Source organism: Lonchura striata, chromosome 19 (assembly GCF_050655825.1).
Source record: "Lonchura striata isolate lonStrDom1 chromosome 19, ASM5065582v1, whole genome shotgun sequence".
Taxonomy (NCBI): Eukaryota; Metazoa; Chordata; class Aves; order Passeriformes; family Estrildidae; genus Lonchura; species Lonchura striata.
This window is the reverse complement of record NC_140721.1, coordinates 4,341,752-4,369,555: the sequence shown is the minus strand read 5'-3', so window position 1 is coordinate 4,369,555 and position 27,804 is coordinate 4,341,752. Positions and strand designations below refer to the sequence as shown.

General features: G+C 46.0%; 1 protein-coding gene across 2 annotated transcripts in view; it reads right to left on the bottom strand.

Annotated features, from left to right (window-relative positions):
- SSH2 (slingshot protein phosphatase 2) overlaps window positions 1-27,804 on the bottom strand; it is a 90,426-nt gene that overhangs the window by 16,041 nt on the left and 46,581 nt on the right. For both annotated transcript variants that reach the window (XM_031506469.3, XM_021551047.4), the window contains 8 exons: window positions 16,604-16,707; window positions 11,920-11,984; window positions 7,181-7,302; window positions 4,726-4,794; window positions 3,902-3,967; window positions 2,691-2,885; window positions 823-916; window positions 567-695 (listed from right to left, as the gene is read on the bottom strand). In XM_031506469.3, the coding sequence (XP_031362329.3) occupies window positions 567-695; window positions 823-916; window positions 2,691-2,885; window positions 3,902-3,967; window positions 4,726-4,794; window positions 7,181-7,302; window positions 11,920-11,984; window positions 16,604-16,707 (844 nt within the window). The remainder of the gene's footprint in view (window positions 1-566; window positions 696-822; window positions 917-2,690; window positions 2,886-3,901; window positions 3,968-4,725; window positions 4,795-7,180; window positions 7,303-11,919; window positions 11,985-16,603; window positions 16,708-27,804) is intronic.

Genomic DNA, 27,804 nt, shown 5'->3' with positions numbered 1-27,804 from the left:
AGGAGCTGCAGTAATTAAGACAGGCCCCAGCAGCAACTAAGCAAGCAAAACATTAAACAGCAAAACATTGATGTTTCCTTAAGTCACTTATCTCCAGGACTCTTTGTTATGTTACTCTGTTCCTCCTGGATCACATGAACTCAGAGCTTTCCATGTTAAAAGAGTGTCAGTCCACATGATGTCACGCAGCTCCCCTCCTTCTTTGCTATGTTATGTCTTCCCCAAACACAAGAATTTAGCATGTGGGTACCCTCGACAGTTAAAGCCAAAGCCACAAAACTGGTCTTACCTGAATGGAAACAGCCCTGAGAAACTGTTAGAATTAAGATCTTGTCCCTTCCATCCTCTAGGTAACAGGGTCTACAGCTTGGTGCTACGTGGCAAAGTTTAGTACAGCCAAAAAGCCAAGCTGCCCTTGTTCATTGCTGTCTTAAGAGTATGTGATCCCAGGATCAACCAACCTTTCCTTCAGAATTCCTTTAATTTCCTCCAGAGGTCCCTGTGTCAACCAGCCCATAGTGAAAAGTGTTAGGAGTGTTGACTTTTGCATTGACTGTTAGACTCACCAAAAAGACATGATCAAATATCTGTGTGGGGCTGTCCATCTGCCCGAGGATCACTATCATTTCATTGTCAATGAATTCTTTGAACTCCCGCAGGTTACACACCATCTGCATCTCCAGCTCCGTGCGTATCTGCATGGGTGGGAGGGACACAGGGAAGTCATGTCAAGCTCTTGTTCTGGCCTTTCTTCATAGCCTGAAGCACAGAGCTCTTTAGTTTGCACGACAGCATTTCCAGTGTTGCACCCTAACCACTCACCTCTTTTGAGGTGATGTTCTCCAAATCTTTCTGCATCATGATCTCCCTTAGTTTGGTCTTAATCAGCCGTTCCGTGCGTTCCCGCTCAGTTGGGCTGTCAGAAGAAAGCAACAGAGTCACTGGGAGGGAAAACAAACTGGATTCATGACACTTTTAAAATAGGTATAGACTGCATACCCTGTAGAGTCTCAGAATCTCACACTACTTCCCCCAGGCATGTCCTCAGCTGGAGGGAATTCAGGTGACAGTAAAGCCCAGTTTAGATTCACAGTTGTATATGAAAGCCATCAACTCAATGCTCCTAATCCATTGTAGTCATCCAGAGAACCCCTGGTATTTGGTAAAATTTAAATTGGGAAGGCTGCATTATACCCTCTGGAGCAATATCCAAGCCTCTCCCTACCTTTCTTGGAAAGGTAACAGCTCCAAAACTCCTTACATGGAGAGACGAGGGCAGCTAAGCCTCTGCATTCCTCCCGCCTCTGCTGCCAGGGGCCTTATCACCAGCTGCAAAAATAGCCTGAGTAACACCAGGGGAAGCTGCAGCAGAGCAGCAGCATGGAGCTGGCTCACCCAGCATCTTTAGAAGGGACCCAGCAGTGACATCTCCCAACCACCTTTCCCTTTCTCTGGAAGGCTGCCAGGTTGGAGAGGGCATGGACAAGTGTTCAACTGGTGGTTCACAAACAAAAATCATGGAAGTTCCTGGTTCTTTTAACCTTATGCATTATTTCAGGATTCCATTAAGAGAATGCTGCTTAAGTGTCCCAAGGAAATAATTCAATTTCAAGGTGCCACCAGGGAAAGGGTGGGTTAGATAAAATTTATATATGAAAAGCTACAAGAAAATATTAATCTGTCAGCCTGCCAAAACTTTTCAGCCACCCGCCTTTTACATTAAAAAACAATCAAGTGTGAAGACTTGTTCACAGCTGAGCAACTGCTTAGAATCATTATTCACTCACTAGACTCCAGCAACAGGAAATATCTGGGAGCATAAATCAACCAAAGGGACTATTATTCTGGGAAAGTAGCTGGGCCAGTGAAGTAATTACAAAATGGGCAAGTGAAAACCCTCACATTGGCATCACATTTGGTCGCAGAATACCTTTCAGGTTATATGGTATCAGTACCACCAGCAGTTACAAGACAGAGGTAGTAAACCTTGAATGTTGATACAGCCTATAAATTTTGCCTTTCTGAATTGTCTACCCATTTACCTCAGTCACTGTTTTGGACCATCTATCACCTGATACCCAAGCATTTAACTGGAGGCATCTTGGAACCTATACATTGTCCTGTTCCACACTTGCTAAGCTCCTCAGAATGACAAAAATCTGCACTGCTCTTTGCCCCCATTCTTAGGTGTTTCAGATGGATGAGATGAGGATGTTTCTGAGCTTACAGACTCAGAAGTCCATACATAAACACTTCATTTTACCGCAAAATTAATTGAGTAAGGATAAAAAGACCATGTTAGCCTAAACGTGCTCAGACACGTGCCAGTGTAAGAACAAAGTCCAGAGAAACCTGTTCCTTCCAGGCCTGGAACAAGAGGACAAAACCAGCAGAGACAAGGCTGAGGTACACCACACCTCTCTCACCAGTAATATGGGACTTACCTTGCAAAAGCAAAGGTCTGCAAGCAAAGCTCAAGGTAAACAACTAAACTGAAAACAGAGGAGGAGATGCAAGGGAGCCCCAGGAGGGCTAAACTTCCAGTGCTGGTGTTTACCTAACCATGAGTCCACTTATTACATGGAACAGGAAGCCTCTCCTCATTAATACCTAATTAAAAGCAATCTCTTGTGGAAACTCTCTCCTCATTTGGGAACAAACAGTGTCTCAGCAGAGCCAGCCCCACTTACACATCTGTGAAGAGGGCGGGCGAGTCGGGCCGGTGGGACTGGACATCTTGCATGGCATTCCATTCGTTGACCGACGACTGGTCCGAGTTGATGTGGCTCTCATAGTAACTGACCCACGTGAGGAAGAGGCTCCCAGGATAGTAGTTGTTGCTCCGTGCCACTTCACAAGCCTTATGCAAACTCTGCAGAGCAGACCTAGCAAGGCAACAACACTTGTAGGTTTATCATTTCCTCCTCGGGCTGGTATCAAGCACTAAGCAGCAGCCAAGTCCAGGATGCTGCTCATGTCCCATCAGTTGGTACAAACCCCTGGCACTGTGCACGAGGCTGTCCTGCAAGGCTGTGGATTCCCACATGCTGCCAAAGCTTGCATGTCTTAATTAGAGCATGCCAAAAGAAGCCTGGATAGCAGTGAAGGTGCCCACAATTCAGAGGGCAGACCTGTGTCTCTGGCTCCAAAATCTGCTACAAATACTCAAGCCCTAAATAAGATGCACAGAGTTTGTGTCCAAGACAGGGTGCTGACAGCTCCTACTGTGCCATCAGCTATCCTGTGTGCAGGGCAGGGACACCCAGGAATCAGACATGCACAGCCAAGGGCTCAGGACTGCACTGAGATGTTTAGGTATCTGCCCTCTCTCACTGCACGAGGGATGTCAGAAGTTTCTTCAGCTGCTGCTGGGAAACAAATCCCCCTCTCCTATTTTTAGCTTATTTTAAATCTTTGACTGGGATCAGAAGGATCCAGGTCAAAATCACTGGGGTGACAGCAGCATTGCTGACAAGCGATGTATTTTTGCAATGCAAAGAAGCTCAAGCCAGAAATACTTTCATGATCACTACATGAACCACCCTAAAAGGAAAGAAAAATGCAAGCAGCTTCTTTTTCCTCTATCACAATGGACTTATCTCAAAATATTTCAAACATATACTCAAAGCAAAGTGACTTTGGGCTCAAAGCAGCAGCCTTTTGCAAGGAAAATTACCCTATTCCTTCCTGCCCTCAGCTGAAACAAAGCTGCTGTACACCAGCACTTATGTCTTTTTTCCTTTGGTACCAAACTTCCTTCCCTGTCTGTGAAGGAAACTTTTGGCTGCTCAAGTAGGTCTCAAGATCACAGTAACATAAAGCAGCACCTGGGTTTTAAGAGCTTAAGCAGCCAAAACACCTGGAAAAAGGATCACTGGGACAGCTTGTAGTAAGTACTTACCACATTGCCTGTACAGACACGGGCTTGAATATGTGCACCCTGTTATCTGTTGACACGCTGAACCCTCTGGTGAGAAGAAAAAAGGCACATAAAAATGTCTCCCAAAAGTCACTTTTTGGTTAATAACTGATAGTCTTAGCACATTGGAACAGCGAAGGTCTAGCCCTATGCATACACTGCTGAGTTCAGCTAGGAAACAGATCAAAATAGCACACTAAAAGCTCTAAGATAACTTCTGTAAGCAGCTGCTGTTTGGGAACGAAACTAAGACAGTGGGACAGTGCTGGGCTGTGCTGTTTACCTTGGCAACACAAATTCAGTGCCACAGCTGGGAGCAACAGAGTTCAGCTAAAGAGATCCTGGGGCAGCTACCAAGGAAAGAAAAGTCATTCCATGCACTGCACTGGACAGCCTGAGTAACTGGCACAAAGAGGAGTCTGTAAGTCAGGTGTCTATTTGGCAGAGAAACATCATTCTTGCTTTATGTTGGGCTGAGTGCTGCCTGCTGCAAGCATGATGGAGGAACACATAATAGGATCCCTTTAAGGAGCTTTCACTACACACCCACTCTCCAGCAAAAGCTCCTTTACTCCAGCTTAAACACACACATAAGCCACCGTCTCAGAGCGTGTTTATTCACAGATAAGTCAATTACTGGTGTTCCCTGCCACAAGCACTGTGATTGAGGGCCTTTGAGCCTACTAACCCGATACAGGTCAGCAGAGGAGGGCTGCTGGACCTGTGAGGGCTCTGCAAGCACAAGAATCCTTCCCCATACACCTTGCTCTAAGTTCTATTAACACAGAACACACAATGGTACTCACCCATCCCCATCCAGGTGGATCAAGGTGTCACTCCAGAGCGGCAGCACCAAGCCCATGGTACAAGTGCTACTGCAGTGAGAAAGAGAAAGTCAGTCTATCTACTACAGCATCATGTTATTATTCTAATTTCTTGCCAATAGTTGCATATTTTGTATTCATTAGGAAAAAGAAAAACCCCACTGTTGCTTCAGAGACAAACAGGGCCAGTGTTGTTCTACAGGGGCCTGGCAAGGATCACTAACCAGATTCAGGGTGCAGCACTATTCTTTCAAGCAAGCTTGAAGGGTTAACACACCCAGAAGAGCAAACAGGTTCCAAAACCACTGAACTTTGTGCAGAAGGTAAGAGGGGGCTCACAGTCTTTGGTCAGCTCAAGGCTTTCTTTACAGATTAATCCCTCTCAGGCTCAAAAGGTTTGGTTCTAGCTCTGATTTTGCAATCCACAGCTTTATTTTCTTGTTTGTCCCTCAGCCACAGCTGCTGGGGACTGGGAGCAGAGCAGTGCAATAGTAGGATGACTGGCAGCATGGCAAGTTGGCAATCTCAGCCTATCACCTGTGGCTGCCTCCTGACCCTTCTGTGCCCTCAAGAATGAGCACAACAGTCATCCCATACAGACACCTCCTGGCAATCCCACTCCTCTCTCAGCTGCTTTGCTCTCTTTGCCCTCACAGTCCCCCAAGTTTTCTACAAGGCTGAGCAAAAAGCCAATTTAAAAGCACAAACCAAGTGATGGAAAAAAGGCAGAGGCAGGGAAACCCAACACAACCTCCTCCACGTCATTAAATGAAAAGAGCTGAATCTCATAAAGCTGCAAAACTGCCCCATAATCAAAGCAGCATTTTGAAGAACTGAATTCAGCTGTCTCCTGCTCTTATGCTTTGCACCAGGTGCTCCCAGATTTCTACCAGTTCCAGCACACCCGCCAGTCTCCAGCCTAAGAGGATAGTGGGAAGAGGGAGAGACCAGGCTTTGGAGGGTCAGACAGGGAGCCCTGGAAATGCACATGCCTGGTGCCCAGCACCAGGAGACACTGCAGCATGCAGCTATTTCTGTTGACAACACGAGATGAGCTCATGGAAAGATGTGTTTTTAAAAGGCTTCCCAAGGTGGCCGGGGTATTTTTAGTGATCCTGTTCAGCGAGCGCTTATCAGAGACCATAGCAACAAGTCTACATGGAGTTATAAATACCAAGTGGGCTCGGGGAGGGCAGATCACAGTGACCATCCAGAACCCCAGGAACTCCAGCAGAAAGCTAAAACGACCCTGCCATGTTATAAGAGACTGAATACCAGTGAGCTCTCAGTTATCAAAGGTGGCTGCGCTGGTATATCACAGCACACAGCGAGTTCCAAGCTCACAGCAACCTGTGCAAGGACAAGTTATTCTTGCCCCAAGGCAAGAGCATCTCTAAATCACAGCTGTGCACACATGTGCAGAGACAGGAGCCAGGGGCAACATTAAGCTGGTCCCCCAGTTTAGTAGGCATCACCCAAGTTCAGCATCCAAACCAAGCACGGTGGTTGTTGTGACCAGCGGGCAATATTTGGAAGGCAATTTCTTAGCCAAAATAATTAAAAAATATTTTCTAGTGATCCTACTAACTACCTGGAATTTATTTCAACTACTGTCAAAAACAAGAATTATTCTTGTAGCAGCTGTGCTGGAAATAAGCATGAATATGAAACCTTCCAAAATGGAATATCCAGCTGACTGTCCTCCAACAGAGGCCAAGATTTACTTAAAACTCTCTTTAAGAGAGTCATGTGCCAACATGCCCTCTCTGAAGTGCCCACCGTCCCATTCTAAATGTGAAGCTTCTGCCCCTGAAGCTGCTGGGCTGCTGTCACCTGGCTTACAGCCCTCCAGCAGTAAAAGCTGCTTCCCAGCCACAGTCTGCAGCCTTGTGGAAAGGTCAGCAGGAATTTAAATGAATGAAGCAGAAGCACTAAACCCTGATGACACACTGCTGCCTGGGGACAGCACATGGTGTGCAAGATCTGCCATCACCAACCCTGACACTGCCATCAGGCATTTGTGCCATGACCTTGGCAAGGGACTGCCTGACAGTCCCTTTCCTATGACCTGTTCTCCTGAATGGTGAGGTCCAGCTCCTCTAATTGTAGCTTTTTCTTTCTCTGCATGAAGATTGTCCCTGTCTCTGGTGTGCAGATGCACAGCTTGGGGACCTTACCATTCAGAGGCACTGAACATCCTCACAGCAGCCTGATGCTTGGAGGAATGAGGAAAATGCTGACCTGCACTGTTGCCTTCACATTTACCACCTCCTCTTAAGAAATAAAAAAAGGCAATTCTAGAGCTCAAGAAAAATGTTAGGCTAGAAAAGCTGAAGCAGTCTATACCCAGAAAACACACGACACCAAACAGGGATTTCTACAGTTAACTTGTGTGGGGGTGAGCACAAGGACTTCCCCATCTCGACACTCTGAGTACCTGTCATTGGAAGAGAAATCCATTCCTAGGACGATGCTCTCCTCCGTGTCCTGTCTGCCATTGGTGGACACCACCACCATGTATCTAGTGCGGTTCTGGTAGGTACTTTCCAGTCTTACAGCCTGAAGAAAAGAAGGGGAAGAGATCAGCAGTGCAGTCAACAAAACACACATTATTACCTTTCAGGCCACTTTTTCATGCTGAGTGACAGGCGCAGAAGCAGTGATGCAGTCTGGACTGGTAGGGATGTCCCACACTCCCCAGCTGGGTAAGAAGTGCTTTACTCCCACACAGTGCCCTCCTCAACAGCTGGCACAGTCCTGGTGCACTCTGCACACCTGGCTGCAGGCCCTGCTCTGTGCCACCAAGGCTGATTTTGAACAACCTACAGCTCTCTGACTGGTCCCAGCCCAGGGAGCTTTGTGGACAATTAGTGACACAGATGGGTATTGAACCTTCATAGGGCTTTGCCCCAAAAACCAGAGCTCTCCTTTAAACTACTGTGTGCTACAACAGCTCCCATGAATCTCTTTGCACCAGCTTCCCAGGCAGCTGGACAGACAACCAGGACCTAATTCATACGTGGTTTCCTGCTGGCCCTTTGAATTCTTCTGGCAACTTCCCCAGTGCAGAAGCAATCGTACTGCCTTACACCTGGCAGGAAAAGATATCCCTATGACTAAGCTGTATCCTTCACTGGTTCCGATTGCCCAGGAAAGGTGAAAGTCATCGTGCCTCATTGCTGCTGCCACATTCACTTGTACCCCAGTGCCAAAAGAGCTGTAGGAAGACTGGTGTTCAGCCCAAAATCCCCCAAATCAAATACTACTGAGGGAGCAGTGGAACTTAAACTGTGAATGTCAGACCTGAAAGGACTCCGGGAAGTCTTGCAGAGAGACTGCTGGTAAATGATGAGTCTGGGGAAGGGAGCCAGCACCAAAAGTTTTGCTTATCAACACTTGCAGCAAGCAGCCTTCACTTGCAACACTTTTTGGACTCAATTCCAAGCTGTTTGCAGCTATTTTAGTCACAAGATCCCAACCAGAGAAACTAGGACATCCCTAGAAAGGAAGTGTCTTAATTCTGTATACTAAACCTTAACTTTGGATGGCCCAGTCCAACCCCAAGACTCTGTCTGGCCTCAGTGTTTACCGTATTGTTAAACTGCTGCTTGAACTTTGAGCAGGGCCTGCAAAGAGCAAACAGGGGGAGAAGGAGCCATCTCAGCCCAGCCTTGCATTGTGCTGTGGACAGATCCCTGCCTGCTGCAACAGGACTTGGTTCCTGAATTCCTTGCAACCCAGTGGTTGAAGTCTGAAGTAGTGTTTGACATCCTCCGCAAACTGAACCCAAATTCCTCAAACTCCTGAGCCACGGCTTGTGCAGATGCCTCTTGGTGGCCCTCATAGGAGGTCATGGCTCAGTTAAAACAATTATCCTTCAAAAGCTAAGAAATTAACTATTGTGTGAGATCTCTCAGAAGCAGGCTGCCATTCCCAATATGCTCCTTTAGTTGTTCACAACTTGGTCTTGAGGTCAGAGCAGCACCTTCCAGCTTAGAGGAAGCCCCCTGTCATCTCAGAGCTCTCCTGTCCACCATCTGGGAAATCTTGACCACAGCATGTTGTGGAGTCTACAAAGGTTAAACCAGTGCATGGCAGCTGAACAGAGCTCACCAACCCAGCAGAGTGCTCTGTGGCAGGGAATGCTGAGCGCAGCAGGGAGAGCTTCCCAGTGGCATTGCAGGGAGCAGCAGCTCTGGTGATGGGGTGGAACAGCAAGTGCAGGCAGGAGACAGTGTTGACAGAGTCTTCCAGACTTGCCCAGTTGGACCAAAGACCAGCAGAAACTACCCAAATGCTGGTGCCAGCAGACAGCTGTGCTCTGTACAGCCAGAGACTGTGCCCCACCCCATCTCCTTAGGATAATTCATGCTAAAACCAGCCTTATTTTCCTTCTTGCTTCTTGAGTCACTGGGATTCCTTTGGAAACACAGAGGATCAAAGTGGTCAGTCCTTCAAGGTGCAAATTCTCCCCAAAATGGTTGTTTATAGAACTAACCAGAACTAACCAGGTTGTTTCTAGAACTAACTTGTGGGAAAACAGAAAGGCGCTCTTCAACCTAGAAAAGCAAGTAATCACCAGTCTTGGTGGTTAAAGTAATTATCTACATTGGGAACCAAACCTCAACAATCAGCACAGACTTGCCTAAAATGGGAGCAGACAGACCCAGCTGCCCCATGTCTGGGGCATCCACACAGGAGTTTCTGTTCTGCTTCTCCTGAGGACAGTCCAGCAGCAAGAGGATTAACAAAATCTAACTTACTTTGCTAAACCAATTTGGCCAGCAGTAATGGGAAGTCTTGATGCAAGACCCTTTAGAACAAGGCAAAGCAAACAGTGAGCAAAGGTCACATAACTACATGCTGGTAGGGTGGGATTTTCAGAGGCCAGTTAAGAGAAATAGGGCATGGCTTAGTGTGACTCTCTGGGTTCAACACTTACACCCTCAGCACAAAGTGAAGAACCGTGATTGGGCAGACAATGTGTTTTGCTAAAATTACTGGAGTATTAAAACAGCAGAATTGACATTATAAACCAGCCAACTTCAAAAGTTACTATTAGAGCCCCAATGGGCCTATCAAACCACAAATTAAGCTCTGACCTTTCCATGAAGTGCTAGTTCACATGCTTACCTGCCAGCAGGAGCACACCAAGTGCTCTGATGCCTTTTAAATGAAAATATTTGAAATCCCAGTTACTCTAGGGAGGATTGCCTGGCTTCAGGGACTGTGATGAGATGGAAAGTTCTTTCTCAAGCAGCTCATCTATACACAGCTGGCTTTCTCCTCAGTTTGGGAAGGTTTTTTGTATAGTCTGATCAAAACAAGTCATCCCCTGTAGTCCTTTCAGGGCCAGCCACATTCTTCTTAAGTTTTAGGCTCACCTGAACACAAGCCAACTTTATCTTCTGCATTCTTGTATCATCAGAAGTATGATGTGATATTTCACCAGCCATTATGAACAGCACATTCCGAGAAGTTCATACTGACCTTTCATGCTCTGTGATAGTAGGTGTTTCATACAAGAACACATTTCTCATGGAGATAAATGATTTGAAGACGAAAAAAGTCTGTCCAACTTTAAAGTTCCCAGCTCTGCTAAGCTACAGGAACACGTTCAAGCACTTTGCATTCTTAACTCCTTTTCCTCCTTCCTACTGATCTAACACTGGTACCATGGCTCTAATCCTGCTCTCACAGAAGGCTAAAAACCTCTGCCAACAGCTCCAAGAAACAAGAGTTGTTCCACATTTTAAGTTTAGGTTTTTAGAGGATTAGATTCCTCTGCTGCCCCCTGAGCTGTGAAGCCGGCCCTCTGAATGAGAGCAGCCAAGAAAACAAAGAGAATGCATTTCTCTCAGTACTGTTTATATTTCAAATCTCATTTGTATCTGCTGTTTTATGAGAGAGTCCATTGCAGCCCTGCACACCCTTCGTTCGTCAAGAATCAATTAAATTCAAGTAGACTATCGAACTTAACCTCATGCAAGATTTCAGCATTCCAAATGTAGCTCTGGACAAAAGGGTTTATGTCTCAGCCCACAAAGTCCTTATTCAGCTGTTAAGGCTAATTTGTCCCAAATCACACAATGTAGCCAGTGATACTGCTAAACAATGCCTTGTTCAATAGTTTCCAATGTTCTAACCCTGGCTTGAATTCTGAAAAGCATTGAGAATCCCCATTCCCATCACTTTCACTGAAGTTTTAGTGACAGCAAGGTGTGTCTGGCAAAATTTAGGGGAGTAGGTCCTTTGGCTTGCTTATGGCAAATGATTTTTGGTGGTCATTCAGGAAGCTAAAGCATCCCATAGTAACCTTGGCTGTTTCCTAGCTATACTCATCCAATCAGCCCATATCCAGCACAGCTCAGGAGGATTCAGAAAACCAGAGGTGTTGGAATAACACTTGGGATGCTGGCAGTCCTTCTTTGGGCAGACGTTGCTAAGATGCACCAAGAAAACACAGGAAACAAACTTCAGAGGCTACTGAGTGCTGAAAGGTGCAGACTCACTGCAGTCATGCCTGGCCTTGCAGAGCACTTCAACATGTCCCAGGCAAATTCCTCACTGCTCACACTTGGCTTTTGGAGCTCTTCAGGACTGTGCATCAATGCTATGAGCAGAAATGCCTCATTTTACATCATTATAGCAGGCAACAGGCCAGGAAACCAGAAGGCCAAGGTTCAGTGCAGGTGCATGGCTATGTAGGGACCCTGCACGCTCCCACCTGCTCAGCCATGGCCTTTTGGGATGCCACAAGTCAGGATAGCAGAGTGAGGAACACAACTGAATTCTCACAGAAGGGCAGATTCAGTCACACTGGTCAGATCTAAGTCACCTACACTTGATTTAAACAGGACACCATGATAATTTACCCATCCTCTCTGACAATTGTTACGATAATTTTTGGGAGCACAGATACTCAGTACTTGATTCAAAGACAACCTTCTAGCCATACAATTTGTCTCACTGGACAACCAAAGCAGGCCTTTCACAACTAGCTGCTTTCCTACCTTTGTGGTTGCAAAGACTCCCCAAACCTGCTGACAAAACCACTCCAACACACACACACACACACACACACCCCACTGCTTCCCTGAGCTACACAGGTGTATTTGTCAAGTGCTGCTTAACCTTTGCATCGGTTCACAGGAGATAAGCAGAAAGCCAACCTACCAGTCTGATGCTGTCTTCTGGGCGGAGCAGGATGAACATGGCCTGCAGGTGCTGCTGGAGATCCCCTGCGGGCAAGAGGGCAAGGTGAATGCACAAAAATAGTTTTAAATCACATGCAAGTTCCTGGCTGTCCAGCCAGAGCAAATGTCCACCAAGAAACCTGACACGTCACCAGGAGTGGCGTCACTGTCACTCCCACCTGCTCAGAGACGGGAGTTTTGTCATCTCTTAATCAGCTGCTCTTTGCTCCGTGTGCTCACCTGTTCTTGTGTTACCATGTTCTCTCCTGCTAAATTCTGGTACTTTTTTTACAGAAATAAACAGTGTTTCAGTACATTTGTTCATTTGACAGACAAGTCAACCTAGTTAGAAATGGACCCCACCCTGTGGTTCAACATCTCATTCTACCACGTGCGCCAAGCCAGAAATTTGCCATTTGTTTTACACTAGCTTATTACTCAGTGCAGAAATACTACCCAGGAAAAAGTATACTCTCTTTGGAGTGAGATTTAGTCCTGCTTTAGAGCAGCATGTGCCCACCTATAGTTGTGTACCAACCCCACCCAAAACATCTAAAAACTGCCACCTGAAAAATCAAACACCTATAATTTTTTCCTAGAAAACACTTGCAACACCTTTCTTGATAAAGCTGAGGAAAAAAAAAGGAAAATTATATTTAGTGCATGACTGTGATTTTAAGTCTTATTAAGAAGAGGCAAGTGTCACAGCTTCCTAAAACATCAAGCATTTCAAAGACAAGTGAGATGATTTTCTGTCAGCACTGCTGCACTGACTTCTCAGCACTACTCCTGGCATGTAGAGAGCCAACATCACCCCCTGAGAACTGGCCAGCAGCAACATCTCCAGTAAGGGACTGTTTTTTCAATCATTACATGGAAAATTAATCTGCATTCCCACAAAGGAGAGTGCAGGGCTGCCAGGTGGGTGGCATAGATCAGCAAGAAGAAAAGCCTTTACCCTTCCACCCTCTCCCATTCCCCCACAGCCAGGAAGCTGAGTTTAGGCCACACTGCAAGGAGCAAATATTCAGCAGGATCAGCTACAAGAACCTTTTCTAGGAAGGCTGGTCAATCCCCCGACCTCCCTTTCTGATTCACCAGTGGTGCTAGAATCCATGTTATTTCAAAGGCTCTCAGAAATAAGGAAAGCTTGGACATGGAGCAGCATCCAAAAATACCAAGAAATGGAAGGAGAAGAAAGGAAAGGCTGCCCAGTGAGAGTACCTGGTTTCCAAATGATTTTTAGAGCTGGTGGAAGAGCAAGGCTGCAGGGCTGTGCAGCCCCTCTCTGGATGGGACAGAGACAACCTCGCATGGAGTAGGTTACACAGGACACTGCAATCCCTGCTCTCCTCTTCTTCCTCCTTGAACCATATTTCAGCATATGGAGAATGACTCAATGCTCTGAGAATGCAAATTTAACTGGGGGGTGGGAAAACTGAGGCACTCAGCAGTGCCAGGGAAGTCACAGTATCACCGGCGACAAGCACCTGAAGCTGCTTCCTGCCCATGGACATTGTTCCCAGCACGGGAGGGGCTGGCACGAGCCTCCCTAAAGAGAAATTATTTATGGAGCTAGGGTACTCAGGAAGGCCAAGTCATCCATCAGGTGCTTCTTCTGCCAGGAGTGCCATGACAGGATCTCCCCACGTCAATACCAGTGCAAAATCCTGACAACACGGCTCAGTTCCAGCAAGTTCCAGCTAATAACACAGTGGGAATTGCTGAGAACTGTCAGTCAACAAGCAAAGGTCCCCCTGCACCTCCTGCCCACAGCTTGGAAGAGCTCAGCAAGTATTTGACTCATGAAGCTTCCACATGTCTTAGTCTGAAATGAGAGATGCTTCATGTCAGCCTCTTCCCCTCTCCAAAACACAGCAGTTCCCACTTATTGCTGCCAGTAATTCAGGGACCTCTTAAGATCCAAAGTTTCCAGAGTTAAAAAAAATAAAGATCACCTGGACTATTGGTTCATCTCAATACTTAAAGAAAGGAAGTTTCTATGACAACCCTTTCTGCAAGGCTTAGAAAGGAACTCCATTATCCTTCATCCTCAGAAAGTTTACCACACTCTTCCCTGTTGCTCTGCCAGCCTTGGGATCTCCAGAGCTGGAAAGTAAAGGATTGCTTCCTTGGCCAGCTTTAATCAACTTGCAGGGTTTTCAGCCCCAAACACACAAGGCATTTTGTAAACTTCCTGGATTAAGAAAAACCAAAGGAAAAGCTTTAACATGCCAGAATCAGCACAAAGATATCACATCCTGTCCTGTGAAGAGCTGGCTTTGCTGGCAGCCATGGCAGGGCTGCTGCTTCCTATCACATTGTCCTGCGCCGAGCAGATGCTTTTGTTTCCTCGAGCTGGCAGGCAAGGTGCAAAGCATAGGCAAGGGTGGGATCTGAAAAGTGATTCACAGTATTCCAGAGATGGCAAAAGCCCCAGGGAAGTTACATCCCTTTCTGGCCTCCTCCGGCGTTGTTTGTTGTGGAAAAGCAAGCCCACCATCCCACAGAAGTTTGCCAGGTGGCACAGGACCACCCAGGGAGAGGAATATGGACAGCTGGTACCATATCTAGTCAATCTGCCAATGATTCCCATTGATGGAGTTGTGATTAGAGAAATGGGTGTGAGCATTAATTATTTCCTGCTACCCATTCACTCTTTGCAATGGATTCCAGCACCTCTGATGAATTAAAAAGGCAGGTCAGCAAGGTCAGTCAGCCTTCCTAGAAAATGCTCTCAGAGCCACTTGAAATACTATTGCATCTATAGGCAGCAATTTCAACTGGAAAGTTTTGTCTGCTCCCTACCCCCTTCTAATTTTTTGTGCCAGAGATAAGTCACGACATACGTGGGGATGGAAGCTGAGAAGGATTATCAGTGTCCCAGAAGGACGCAGCTGCACACACTGTGCCAGCCCCACTCTCCACATCACTGAGTTTATTCTGGTGGCACAGATGTTTTGCTCAGGAAGGTGACACACTGATTCCCTGGTGCCTTGGTTTGCTGATACTAGAAAAATTCATAGAAATCTGGTGCACACTCAGACAAGAGACTCTCTTCAGTGAAACCTCCAAGCACCATAAAAAAAAACACTAGAGCATTCCCATGACTTGACAGACAGGGAAACTGAGGAAAGGACAAGCACTGATGCCTCATTAAATCTCACCCTGTAAACTGAAGAGACAGGAATAAAATAACTCTTCTAAGAACAAAAAACCCACCCCTTAGGCAAGCCAGCCTCGGCAATACCAAACATCTTGCTATAAGCAATTACAACACATTGGATTTGCTTCCTTGGCAATCTGGCTTCCAAGAGCCCTGGGCAGATTAGACAAGCAATTATTTTCCACCAAGGTCTCCAGACCTCATGCAAATCAGCTGGAGCGAGTACATGAGGCAAGCAGAGAGACTCAACAGCTGTTTGTGCTGCCTTGCAGGGGCTCTGCAGGGAAATCTGTGGCTTTCCTCAGCGAGGCAAAGCCAAAGCAGCAGTGCCAGGGGGAGACCTGGGCTTCAGCAATGGACTTTGGAGAGATTAAAAACCAAGAGAGGCCAAGAGAAACTTTTTAAAGACTGCTGACTCTACTTTCACACTAAAGGACATTTCACTTCATTCTCGACCAGAAAGGCCAGCTTTAATTTAAGTTTCAGAACGTCTTCTTTTGACAACTGGTAATTAATGCATCTCACCAAAGCAATTTGGGTACTGCTTGTGCTATGTTTGAGTGGAAGTATATAATTAAATGCCTTCTGACTTAAACTTTTTCCATAAATATGTTTGCAAACAGATTTTGAGGTGACCAGTCATCACATACATAACTCTGACAGATGCAGAGGTGGATGACAGTCTGATGGTGTCAAAGTACAAAGGGTTATACACCTGGAACCAAACCAAATCACATTTTTCCTGGTCACCTTCTAGCAAAGCACGTTGACTCCTGTTGCTGTTTCTCTCTCTGTCCCATGTGCAAATATCTGAAGGTCTCAATTTATTTTTGTTTCCTGCTTTATGGAAGGGAAAAATCCCTACACTATCTGATGCCAGTGATTAAGGACCATATAGCAAACAAAAAAATGTTTGAGTTATGATATTCAGAGCAACTTTTCAAAGAAGAGTCCAAGCAAAAACACCCATCAAATTCCAGCAGATAAAGGAGGTGGAATTATAACCGACTCTGTATTACTCACTCTGCCGACACCGCTGAGAAGTCACACTGACTTTGCTCAGAGGTTTCCTCATCCCCACGTGGAGGTAAGCCTCCTCCCTCTCCTCCATCATAACCAGTTCCTTTCAGATTAGGAAGGACCATTACTCACCCTGTATCACAAACTCAGGTTTCCCCCTGCAGCGCACAAAGGTTTGGAAGGCAATCCTCCCCTCCCTCTCTCATACTAAAATTACAGGATGACATTTTGGGGGGCACCCACTCTCAAGCCTCCACCACATCATGACTGCTGCCCTAATGTCACTCATTTGATGATCCTGTTTGAACAGGTGAGTTTTGAAACCTTTCTTTCCTGTCAGCATTGAGACTGGCAGGTCAGGCTTTAATAAATAGGTGGGCCAGACAAACATGTGTCATCAGGTGAGAATGAGCTCAAGAAAGGTGGACTCTGAAACCAGAGGGAGCAGACAAGCCCCAGCCATCGATACCACACTTACCTGCATGTTTGTTGCGCCTGTGACTGATGCGGGGAGTGGATGACCCATTTCCTCGTGGCAGGAAGAGAGCTGCACCTTTCACAGTGAGGAAGCTTTCGCTGATGCTGCAAGGGAAAAGACAAAAAGGGAGTGAGGAAAAGTGTCTGGTCTTCAAAAAGGAAAAAAGGAATGAACAAGACAGGTTAAAAGCACTGAAAGCAAGCTCTGTTCTTTTGCAATGAAGTGATTTAGACCAAATCGTTCTGCTAGTAAAGAACTTTTCCCTCCATGTAAGTACTGCAAACATTCAAAGCAAAACAACACAGAGAAACACTGAAAAGCAGAACATATGCTGGTGCCACTCTGCCTGCAGAGGTGCAACCTGAGCAGGCAGAGGGGATTAACCTATGGCTAAATTTTCGATTTGAAAGTCAAGATGACAGATCCACATTTCTAAATGGTGATGAATAGAACAAGCCCACGCATCTGGGTAATTATGGACTCTGTTAACCCTGAGCTTTGTGGTTCAGACACAGCTGATGCCCTGCAGAAACAAATGTCTCCCTTCAGCAGTTAGCCAAAAGAAAATTAGTGTACACAAAAGATTAAGAAATCATAAAGCTACTCTCTATGAGTTGCACGATGATTAACTCTCAAAGACCTATAAATCACAAAAGCAAGAAACTGCAATGCTGTTGAAATTGGCCATCACTCGATTTTACCCTTTCTGAAGTCACATGAGGAGAGAAGTTTGTAAAAAGGGTCTTTTCCTCACGTACTGAGGAACAGCTGGTATTTTAAGCACATCTTCCAGCCCTTTTATTGCAGATGCTGTGGCTCGTGGAAAAAGCCAGACATGCTCCAGATTCTGCAATGCAGCCATTCTGTTGCATACTCGAGGGCTCCTTCTTTTCTCAAAATTGATAAGACAGTCCTAGAGGCTTTGAAGAAAGCCAGAAACAATTGTCTAGTCAACAGGACGGCTGATGAATTTGATAAGACAGGATGGGAGAGTCTCTGCCATCGTGCATCCCAACAGCTCCATGCTTTGAAAAAGATGTTGGCTTGTCCTTCAAGACAACTCCTGTCATGAGCAGGAGGTTAGGAACTTTATTATTCCTTTCTCCACTTAAACAAATATCAAACCTAGTTAGTTATTCCCTTCCTCTAAGGGATGAAGACTGGGAAATTAATAGAGTAAAAAGCCCTGCATTATTTCGGGTTGACTGCTTTAGCAAAGCATTTTCTGACTACATTTTTAGAAGTAAAATAATTGGAAAAGCTTGCGTTAAAGTTGGATTTCCCCCTAAGCTGAAGCACATTTCTGGGCACCTCTCCATTTTGCTGCCAGGGATATAAAAAATTGAAGTTTTCCAAGCTCCAGAAAAGCAGATGCACAGAGTCAGAAAGACTTTTCTCAAGGTTGCAGCACATCCCAATGTTTAGACTGTGCTGTCATACCCTCAGCACTCCTGAGTGACAAAGTTTCTCCCAGAACTTTCTTCCTAAAATTGAACCAGATGTCAAACATACTCTGGATGTTTCAATAAAAACAGAATTTTGAAAAGGACAAAATCATTCATCTTAAATTAAAATGGATCAGAGAGTTCTCTACTTACATTAAAGCTAAAATCAAAAAACAGTAAGTTCATTTGGCACACTGAACATATTTCCTTAGACCATTCTTGCATTAAAAAATTTGACTGAGCATTTTAGCTTTTGTTGACAAATAAATCTTCTCAAAGTTCTCAAGCTATACAACTTCTTACAGCCTGAACTACAGAAACACCAAGTTACCTTAACAACACTTAAAAAAATAATAATAGTATTATTAATGATAAAAATAAATTCTCCTCCTCCCATTATAATTTCATCACAGAAGAAAACTGTTAAAAGATGTTAGGCTGCAGAGGTGGAGAAAGAATTCAGCACTCACAGACAGCTTTCACACTGTTAATTTTATCAGCAAAGCCAACCACTAATATTAGCAATCCTTTAGCCTGCGCTTGAGGTTCCCCCAGAAGGTGGAATTAGCAACTATTTTTAGTGGATAATGTAGCATGTAGCTAAGAGGGCCAGGAGGTTAAAAATCTTCTCAATTCCATCACTTTCCCTTATCACCAGCTCTCAGCCACCAGCCTGGAAAGGAAAGAGGAGCCGAACTGAAGAGATTCCCATCAGGTGCATCCTTCCCTCCTTAGGCCAGGGGAGCCTTGTTTTGGGCCATTAACCACAGGCTTTAAGTGTAACTTGGTAGGACTAGGGAAAGGGAAAGTAATTTCCCATACAAAGGGCTGGAACAGCTGAAGAATGTGGCAAAGCAGATGGTTCTTGTGGAACAAGGAGGTCAGGCAGGGAGGGCAGCACCTCCCGCAGGGCAGGAGATGGCCATCAGCACTGCTGGGAGAACAGCAGCTCCGTGGAGACAAGAGCCTTGTGCCAAATCCAGCTGTGGGGACACTCCCTGTACAGACAAGGCACACTACTGGCACCCCTGGCATCACCTGCTCTGAATTCTAGCCCTAGATGCATCAGTGTCCAGAAAAGAAACCCATAATACACACACACAAACAGAAAACAAAGCTCTTGCTTTGAGATTCAAGCAGTAAAGAAAATGCCTTTCCTCTGGGAGGAAAGGCAACAAATTCACGGGAAAGTCCAAGAGTAGCTTTAATACTAAATTCAGCAGATTCTGATTTTGGTGCCTGTGATGCACTACACGGACAAAAAAAAGGCAATCACTGGCCTGACATCCTCTGTGCCACACTCAGATGGCTGCTCCATTTGGGTCCATCCTGTTTGGACAGTCCCTGAAATGATCTTCACCTAAAGCATCATATTTCAGGGTAAGATCACCTTTGGATACTGTCCCTGATCTAAAAAGAAAAAGGATTCCTCTGGTGGGACACTAACAGAAGGCCCTAATCTGTGACACGTCAAAACTACAATAGGTAGAAAAGATGTCAGTGAAAAGGGCAATTAAGGCTCTAAACAAGTGTTGCCATCCACTACTGATTTCACCCTGCTGACAGCTCGATGGCTTCCAAGCATAATGTGGGCTTTGAAATACTTCACAAAATCTGGCTTGCCAGAGCCTACGGGAGCTTCAGGACTCTTTCAAACACTCTCCTGGAACAGACTGGTGTTAAAAGACACTCAACGTGGTTAGGGAGAAGTTGAGTCCAGGACAGCAGAAGACAAGAAGCCAACTTGGCACAGGTAACAAAGCTGAGCTGTGTTTTATCAGCACCCCAGGCTTGTCATCAGTCGTCTGTACTGCACAGCAGGTTTTTTCAGGAGAAGACTTACTCAGGACATACCTATGAAAGAGGTATCACAATCCTCAGCACTACAGCTAGAGGAAAAACCCCTTCTGTTCCATGTTCACCTCTGCAGTGAAGCAGCAGCCTCAAGGCCACCAGTGATGTGCTATTTGTAATTCCCTGCTCACTGGGAAGAGAATCAATGCAAGCAGAGGACTTAACTCCTACAGAAATCACTACTTGTACCAATTTTTCTCCCAGGCAGAAAAGATTTTGTAGAAATTGTACAAGTCACATCAGAACTATTTAAAGCCTTTTGCACAAAAAGCACAGACACTGCCCTTAGAAGACTCTGTTTCTAACCAGCAGTAATATCAGGCAACAGAAGTGATTCCTGTGCTCCCTGAGGTGCTGCCCAGGGCTGAGCTCCTCCTGCACAAGGAAATCGCTGCACGGTTCAAACTAAATTCTCATTATGCTACAAAATGAGATCCACACAGAACTTATAGATGACAAATAATAAATGCATTCCCAGATGTTACATTGCATAGCTCCGTTCATAAACTGCAAGCACAAACACCAAACACACTGGTTTGAGGACACAAAAGAGAAAGTGTTACTGGTTTAAGGGCTGTGCCAAAGATAAATCACTGCATGCATTATCATGACCCCCTGGAAAATGGCTTCCAGCTCCCAGCCAGGAGCCAGGTGAATCTGCACCACCCTCTGATTTCAATGAGAAACCCCTCAGTCCTCAGTAAAATACTCAAAAAGGAACCACGCTGTTTTCTCTTGAAACTGCTTCACAATGAAAACCTTTTTAGGAATAAGGCAAGAAGGCACCTGAACTGCTGCTGGCAATGTTTTATCCTAATAAACACTTAATTAAGTTATTGCGAGCCTGAGGATGACTTTCCAAAAGTCTGCTTTCCTCACTCATTGGAGCAGCTCCTTTACAGCAGGCTCTGTCCTGTCCAGCCCAGCCCTTGGTCGGGCACTTGCCAAGTAGCACAAGCAGAAAGTTGGCACCACTCCCTGACGGGCTCGGCAGGAGAAGTCCTTCCATGCACATCCTCCCACACAACGTACAGGACAGGTCAGTGTGGCAAAGGCCAAAACCTCCTTGTGCCGTCACCTCCTCGCAGCCATGCCCAAAGCACATGGGCACTGCATGTGGTCACATCCTCCCATGCTGCTCACCCTAATCCTTCGATGAAATGGGAGATTGAAAAGTGGTGGTAGGGGAAATGAGGATATCAAGGTACTTCACATTTGAATAGAAGTCCGCTACCTGTATGATTTAAGGGAAATACAGTTTCTCTTAGTGGGTATTTATTAACCAGAGCCCTGCAGAAAAGAGCTCTGAAGCAGCTACAATGGGATTTCAATGCCAAGCCTGGCTCCAGCTGTAGCTCCCCATGAACAGAGCTGTGCAGTCCCTCAACAGCCCCCCAGATTTTGCTCTAATATGAGCAGCCAGTGCTGCCTTGCACACCTCAGCTGCCAGCTCAGCTCCATCATCTTCCCTCAATCCAGCAGCTGCAAAACTCAAACCAAACAAAAAGACTGAAATTCCAAGGCTGGCAGGAGTGGCACAGCAGGCGTCAATACTTAGCTCATTCCCGAGGTGTGGAAGGAGGGAGAGAGGGCAGCCGGGGACATGTGAGCGAGCTCTGGAGCTGCCAGGACTGCAAGAGCAGCAATTCCCTGCAGCCTGCTGGGCCTGCCATGGGAGAAGTAACACGAGGGCAGGCACAGCAGCCCGCTGATTTTTTCAGCACATCAAGCCGCTTCCCTCCCTCTTCCTGCTCCCCTTCCCAAACTGGCTGTTTCCCCTTCTCCACAGGCAGGCCCGGGGCCTGCCATCACACCAGCTGCGGGGGCAGCTCTCACTGCCAGCCTCCCACCCCTTTACCTGCCCACAAGAGAAGTCCTGGTTAATAAAGCATCAGTCCCCTAGCCAAGGGTGCACCAGCAGCTGGGTGCACAGCTGGATTATGCCTGGCCTGGCAGCCCAGGGCACTTCTTCCTCAAACACCAGATAAAAGCATTGCATTCCTCCAGCATCCCTCCTCAGGGAAGTGCCTCTTTCACCTTCACTGTAGTTTGTTTTTCAATAAACAACATCCCTACTTCCCTTGTTTACTTTTTAAAGCACCTGGTTTAATAACTGCCTGCAGTATTAATGAATTAAATAGAGGGAAGCAATAATTGGCTTCCAGTTTAAACCTTTGCTCCTAGGCAAGGGATTAAGGTGCATGATTCTCTTCACACAGAGGGCAGATCTCAGAGCTGTGTAAAGCACAATACCAGGTACTAATAAAGAAAACCCACCAAAACCCTACATGGAAAATGAAAAGGCAAGGATTACTCAGGATTGCCCTGCACTGACATCTGTATTAACAGGGTCAGCTGGCAGCAAACACAGACAAGCACAGGTTTCTCTGATACCCAAAACAGAAACAAACCCAGTGCCGAGCAAAACAAGGGCCACAACTTACCGAAAAGGGGTCAATCACACTGTCAGCAGGGGTGACACCACTGAGGGTAGGGAGAGAAAAGGGAAGTGGTTCTCCACCAAAGGCCATCTCTCACCACTCAGCACTTTTGCAACTTAAGAAACAGCTCAAGGAGAAAAACAAACTGAGCGTGGGAACTCACTTGGGCTCAGAGGTTTGACGCAAACTGCATTTTTAGCAACATCTGCATTTGTGCCTTTTTTTTTTTCCAAAAAGGAACTGTCTGCAGGCACTTCCTCTGCTCCAAGGTGGGGCTCCCTGGAGAGAGAACTCAGCTTCCATGACACAGACAGGCATCATCACAGAGAGAATCTGCAATGCCAACTGTTACTCACCCACATGAACTTACCCACTGATCCCTTCTCACCAGCACCAGATTACCTTTTCCCTTGTTTTGGGCTCCAACACAGACAACTTCTGAAGCCAAACTAAGACAACACTTTGCCAGAAGACAGTCAAAGGTGAGGGTGGATGGGTGTGAATCTGAATTCAAAGGACTAATTCCTTTACCTTGCTCCAAGCAAGAAGTGAATTTCTGCTGAATTCAGGGAGGGTACAACTTGCCAAAGGGAACTCTGAAGACCACCGCTGTGTGTGCAAGTGAAGAACAACTGCTTCAGGTGCACGAAACAACCACACTTAGACACAGTTTTAGAGACAGGATCAAACCAGCCTCGGGTCATCCCACCAGGCTGTGGGGAGCTTTGAAACCCACTCAACAACCTAGTGACCAGTCTGCAAATCACACCCACTGCTGGAACCAACCACAACATGCCATCAGAGCTCCTCTGCCATCAGATCATTTGAACTGAGCTCAGAAACAACTCTGTAAACTTGAGCAGCCTGGGTATGCAGGAGAGAACAGTGGATTCCTTTGGAGACTTCATGGCAGACAACAGCTCTGGGCTGAGAAACTCATCCCTGCCTCGCTGCCGGCGAAGGGAGCAACAACAGCTGCTGTTTGCAGCCCAAGTTTTCAGCCCACGCAGCTGCGACAGGGCTGCGCTGTGCTGAGACAGCCCCAAGCACCTGCAGCATTCCTCTGCCTCCCGATGCCCCAGCCTTGCTCTGCAGGGCTGAGTTTCACACTCACATCCAATGCATTCCCTCACAGGCAGGGCTGGGATTTATTCCTTACAGGCAAAGCAAAGCAGACTCAGTTTTGTTTTAAGCTGGACAGCATTTTATGGTGTCTGATGGAAGCGAAAGTCCTCGTGGGTTTCCTGTTCCCCTCACATACTCTTGGCCTACAGATGAACCACCACAAACTCCTGAAGCCCAGGCAATGCAGGCAGAGCCCTGGCATGGACATCAGCTGCCTCCTCAGCACCCAGCCCCGTGCCCAGCCTGCTGCTGGCAGCTCCAGATTGGGTTTCACTGGGCTGCTGCTGAGCGCGTGCTCCTACAGTAACCCTGACACAGCCCTCCCTGTGCCACCTCGCTGCCGAGCCTGTCCCCATCGCTGCAGCCTCAGAAGGGAGGGAATGTCCTGGTGCTGAGCTGAACTGTGGATGGTGTCACCAGCGAGAAGCAGTGCAGACTTGGGGGACACCCTGCTGATGACAGATCATCAGGTAATGATTTACTTCAAGGAATACAAACCTGGGCACAGACTGTAAGATCACTATGGTAATGAAGAAGGGAATAAAGCAGGGACGACTTAAGTTATCACAGACTCAAAGGACCCATTTTCCATGCAGCACAAAGAGCAAAAAGCTTTACTGCCCATCTCTCTGGCTATGCAGCACAGAGGGCGTCCCAGCAAGGCACACGTTGATGGCCCATGTTCAGCCTCCAAGGCAGCTTCAGAGAATCCATCCAGAGAGAAAGAAAAAAGATTCCAAAACGCAACAGCAAAACAAGTTGTGCAAACAAAGCCCTGATGTCTCTGGAATTTGAGACTGAAGATATGCACGAAATCGTTCTTCCTGCAGTCGTGCACGGCAGTTCACGGACTAGGAAGCGAGGGGCTAACACAATTAGGATGCTGATTAAGAAATCCGGGCACTTTGTGTTTACAGAAGAAATCTGATTCTCTGCACTTTTTAAAGCAAGAGACCCAGACCGGAAGAGAGACCATGAAAGGAATTTGTTTTACATGATAGTCCCCAAAGGCTTCCAGGTCTCCAAGTCAAGACATTCCCAGATGAAAGCTGTACATGACATTCTTCTTGTGCCATATAGTGTTTAAACATCTTTGGGCATTTTTAATGCATACCACTGGGTTCACAGAGCAGGACAGCAATACCCAGGATAACACTCCACAGTGTTTTACCACCACATGCTGTGCTCCGACCAGCTCAGCCTGTCCAAAGTGAGCCAGCTGCTGTGGTACCAACAAAATGCTTTCACAAATATGTTCTTAAGAAACACTTTAATCAACATGAGAAAACTTCTGAAGGATAATCTATTGCATCAAGGAACACAGAAAAATAACCACCAGCTTTTTGATTAGATAATCCTCAGGAAGAACACCCCTCTGATTGACACATCCTTATCTTTTTTTCTCTCCTAATTAACACAGTCCATGTTTATTATCTTTAAACCACACAGTAATCTCCTTAGCCACCAGTTTGAAAGCATTGCCTTCATACACAGCACATTTCTTTTTAAACCTTAAATGACAGCTGACAGACACTCCAGCAGTTAATTAACAACCTGGTCTCTCCCCACTACGATTAAATGCATTTAAGATGGGATATTTTTTAATACATTATAAAGCAAATCTCCATGCATGTCACTGTCACAGACCTGACCATGTTTGGCCTGACTAGCAGCATCCTGCAAGAAGGTCTGCTTTAAATACAACTGTAACACAAGTGACAGGAGACACCCCGAGGTCAACTTACTGTCCCTCCCTGCCACAGCCAAGTCCAGGGTCCCCTATATTTAGACAAAGTATGTCCAGCACTTTACAGATGGAAGGAGATCACTGACTTGCCTGAAGCACAGCCAGGGCTGGCCCACTCCCCGAGATGGGTGTGACCAGGAGCTGACAAATCCCAGCACCTGCTCCAGGCAGGGTCCCCTGCGTCCCCCACTCCCTCCCCAGCGGCCACAGCTCTGCCAGGCACAGGCCCAGGATGTGACTGGTGCAGGAGGATGCTGCTCTGTCTTCTTCTGGTCTCACTGGATGTGGCCAGCACCGAGCATGGCTGTGGTCAGCCAAGGAGCAGAGCTCCTGTGGTCAACCAGGGTGCAGAGCTCCTGCTGCCTTCAGAAGCAGAACTGTGCCAGGACTTGGCTCTGCAACCACCCTACCAAGGCATGGCATGGAGGAATTACGCTGGGGAAGCTGCCTGGCTCTGATCACAGCCTTGTTGGCTGCCCTCAGTAAATACATTAACAGACCCCTGTAAATAGAGCACCAAAACAAGGACCACTCTGTCTCCACACAAAGAAATCAATGCTGAATAATAAGCCTTTTCCTCTTGCTAAGAAGAAGCAGATGCTTGTTTACCAAAAGCATCAAAAATCATCAAGAGGCTGTTGGATTTGACTCATAAAAATATAGAAGGAAGTTATTTGTTCAGTATTTTAACTTCTGCATCACTCAGCACTTTCAATTTTCTCTCATTTGCACTGCATCCTCCCCATGCTATGGTATTTGATCCCTGAATGACAGTTTCCAGCAGGAACAGTAAAATTGGTTTAGGAACGACTGTCCCTTTAGATTAACAAAAAGAACAGTCAGCAGTAGCCACTGATGTGAGATGGTTTGTGGGCTGTTTCACAGAACTGCCACGTGCCAGGTTTCTTTCAATAGGTTTTGATTTGAAACTGGAAGTCACAGGGAGCTTTACCTGTTGTGATGATACAGCCAGTAATTGGGCCATTGATCTGCTCCCCCTTGCAAATATGCCAGGGACTTTATTTTAGGGAACAGAGAAGTTACAATTAAGGGAATACAAACTTAAATGTGGCTGCAACTAATACCTTGAAATTTTAATCAGCTAGAAGTAAAGTATCATCAAAGACAAAGGATCAGAAACATTTTATAGTTGGAATAGTTTAAAGGATTCTTCAATCCAGGGCAACACTTAGAAGGACAGTTCCTTGCACGAAGCAAGGTCAATACAAATCTCAGATTCGACTTCAAGCTGCAAGTCAAAGAAGAAGCTTTGGGTTCAGGGACCCAGCACTGAGGGAGCCTAGAGAGACAAGGCTGCTTGTCCCCAGAAGCTCAGAGCATGCACCCCCAGCACAGCACACCTACTCTGACAGCAGCCACAAAAACCACTCCAACATCCTGCCGGTGTAAGTGACAATCAGCCTCCGGAGCCATCAGGAAAAGCTCTCCAAATCAGACCATGAGATATAATTATGATCCATTTCAAAATGCAAGCTCAGCATCACTTTCCAATCCAACTCTTCCCCCCGCGGATGTTACAAGTTCTTCCTGGAGACAACATCCCTTGTGACTCTGCTTTTTCTTTTGGTGCTCTGAATAGGGATCAGCTTACCAGGAGTCCTTTATTCCCGAAATAATTTCCATTAATCACTCACCATACACCACTTTAAACAGAAGCTGAGAGACTGTGGGATGTCTAACACCAGCACAGCATCTCCCAACTTAAATAAAAGCTGACACGAAGGGCACTCTAAGAGGCAAAAGGAACTGGGAGATCTCTAAATAGGAGACAAGAAAACTTCTTCAAAATGTTCCTATGAATTGAAATGTTTTTATACAGCTACTTTAAATACAAGCAGGGAAGCAGTATTGTGAACCATCCACTCCTCATGGGATCTGCTCACAAAAAAAGTAAATTAAAGGAAAAACAGTGAAGCGCTTCATTCTGAAACATCACTGTGCAGTTTTGCATTTGTGATTTCTCAGCACAGCTGCAAATGAAACAACTCTTTTAGCACCTTCATGAGACTTTCAGGGGGATGTCAATGCTTTACTTCAAAATGCATATAAAGGAGTTTTTAACTCAACATAAAAACCCTGCAAAGTTTTGCTGACTAAGACTCAGACTGGAAACACATTAAATAAAAGTTTTATTTTACAGCAGTTTGAACTCAAAAGAGTAGAGATTCCAGATGTGTTTATCCCTGCTAAAGTCAGGTGCTAAATTTCAGCAGAATTAGCACTTTAAGCAGTTTGGCAGCAAATTTTCTGTGGTTAACTCAGGTCTTCGTATTTCCTAAAAGCATAGAAACCCCTTTAAAAAGCACACATTAAAGTAGAAAGACCATCAGAATACTAAACACTGCTATGTACCACAGAACCAGCAAAGTCTCTAACAAGAACACAGTGTACTTTAGGGAAAAGGCTCTTAAACAGCTTTTTAAAAGGCTCCAGAATAGATATTTGCTTAATTTCAAGCTAGAGAGCCTCTCATCGAACATTTCATTATGTACTTGAAGGAACTAAGGACAAAAGAGTCAGGAAGATTACAGCAGTGTCAAGGTTTTGCTGGGGACTGTGCTGGAAATC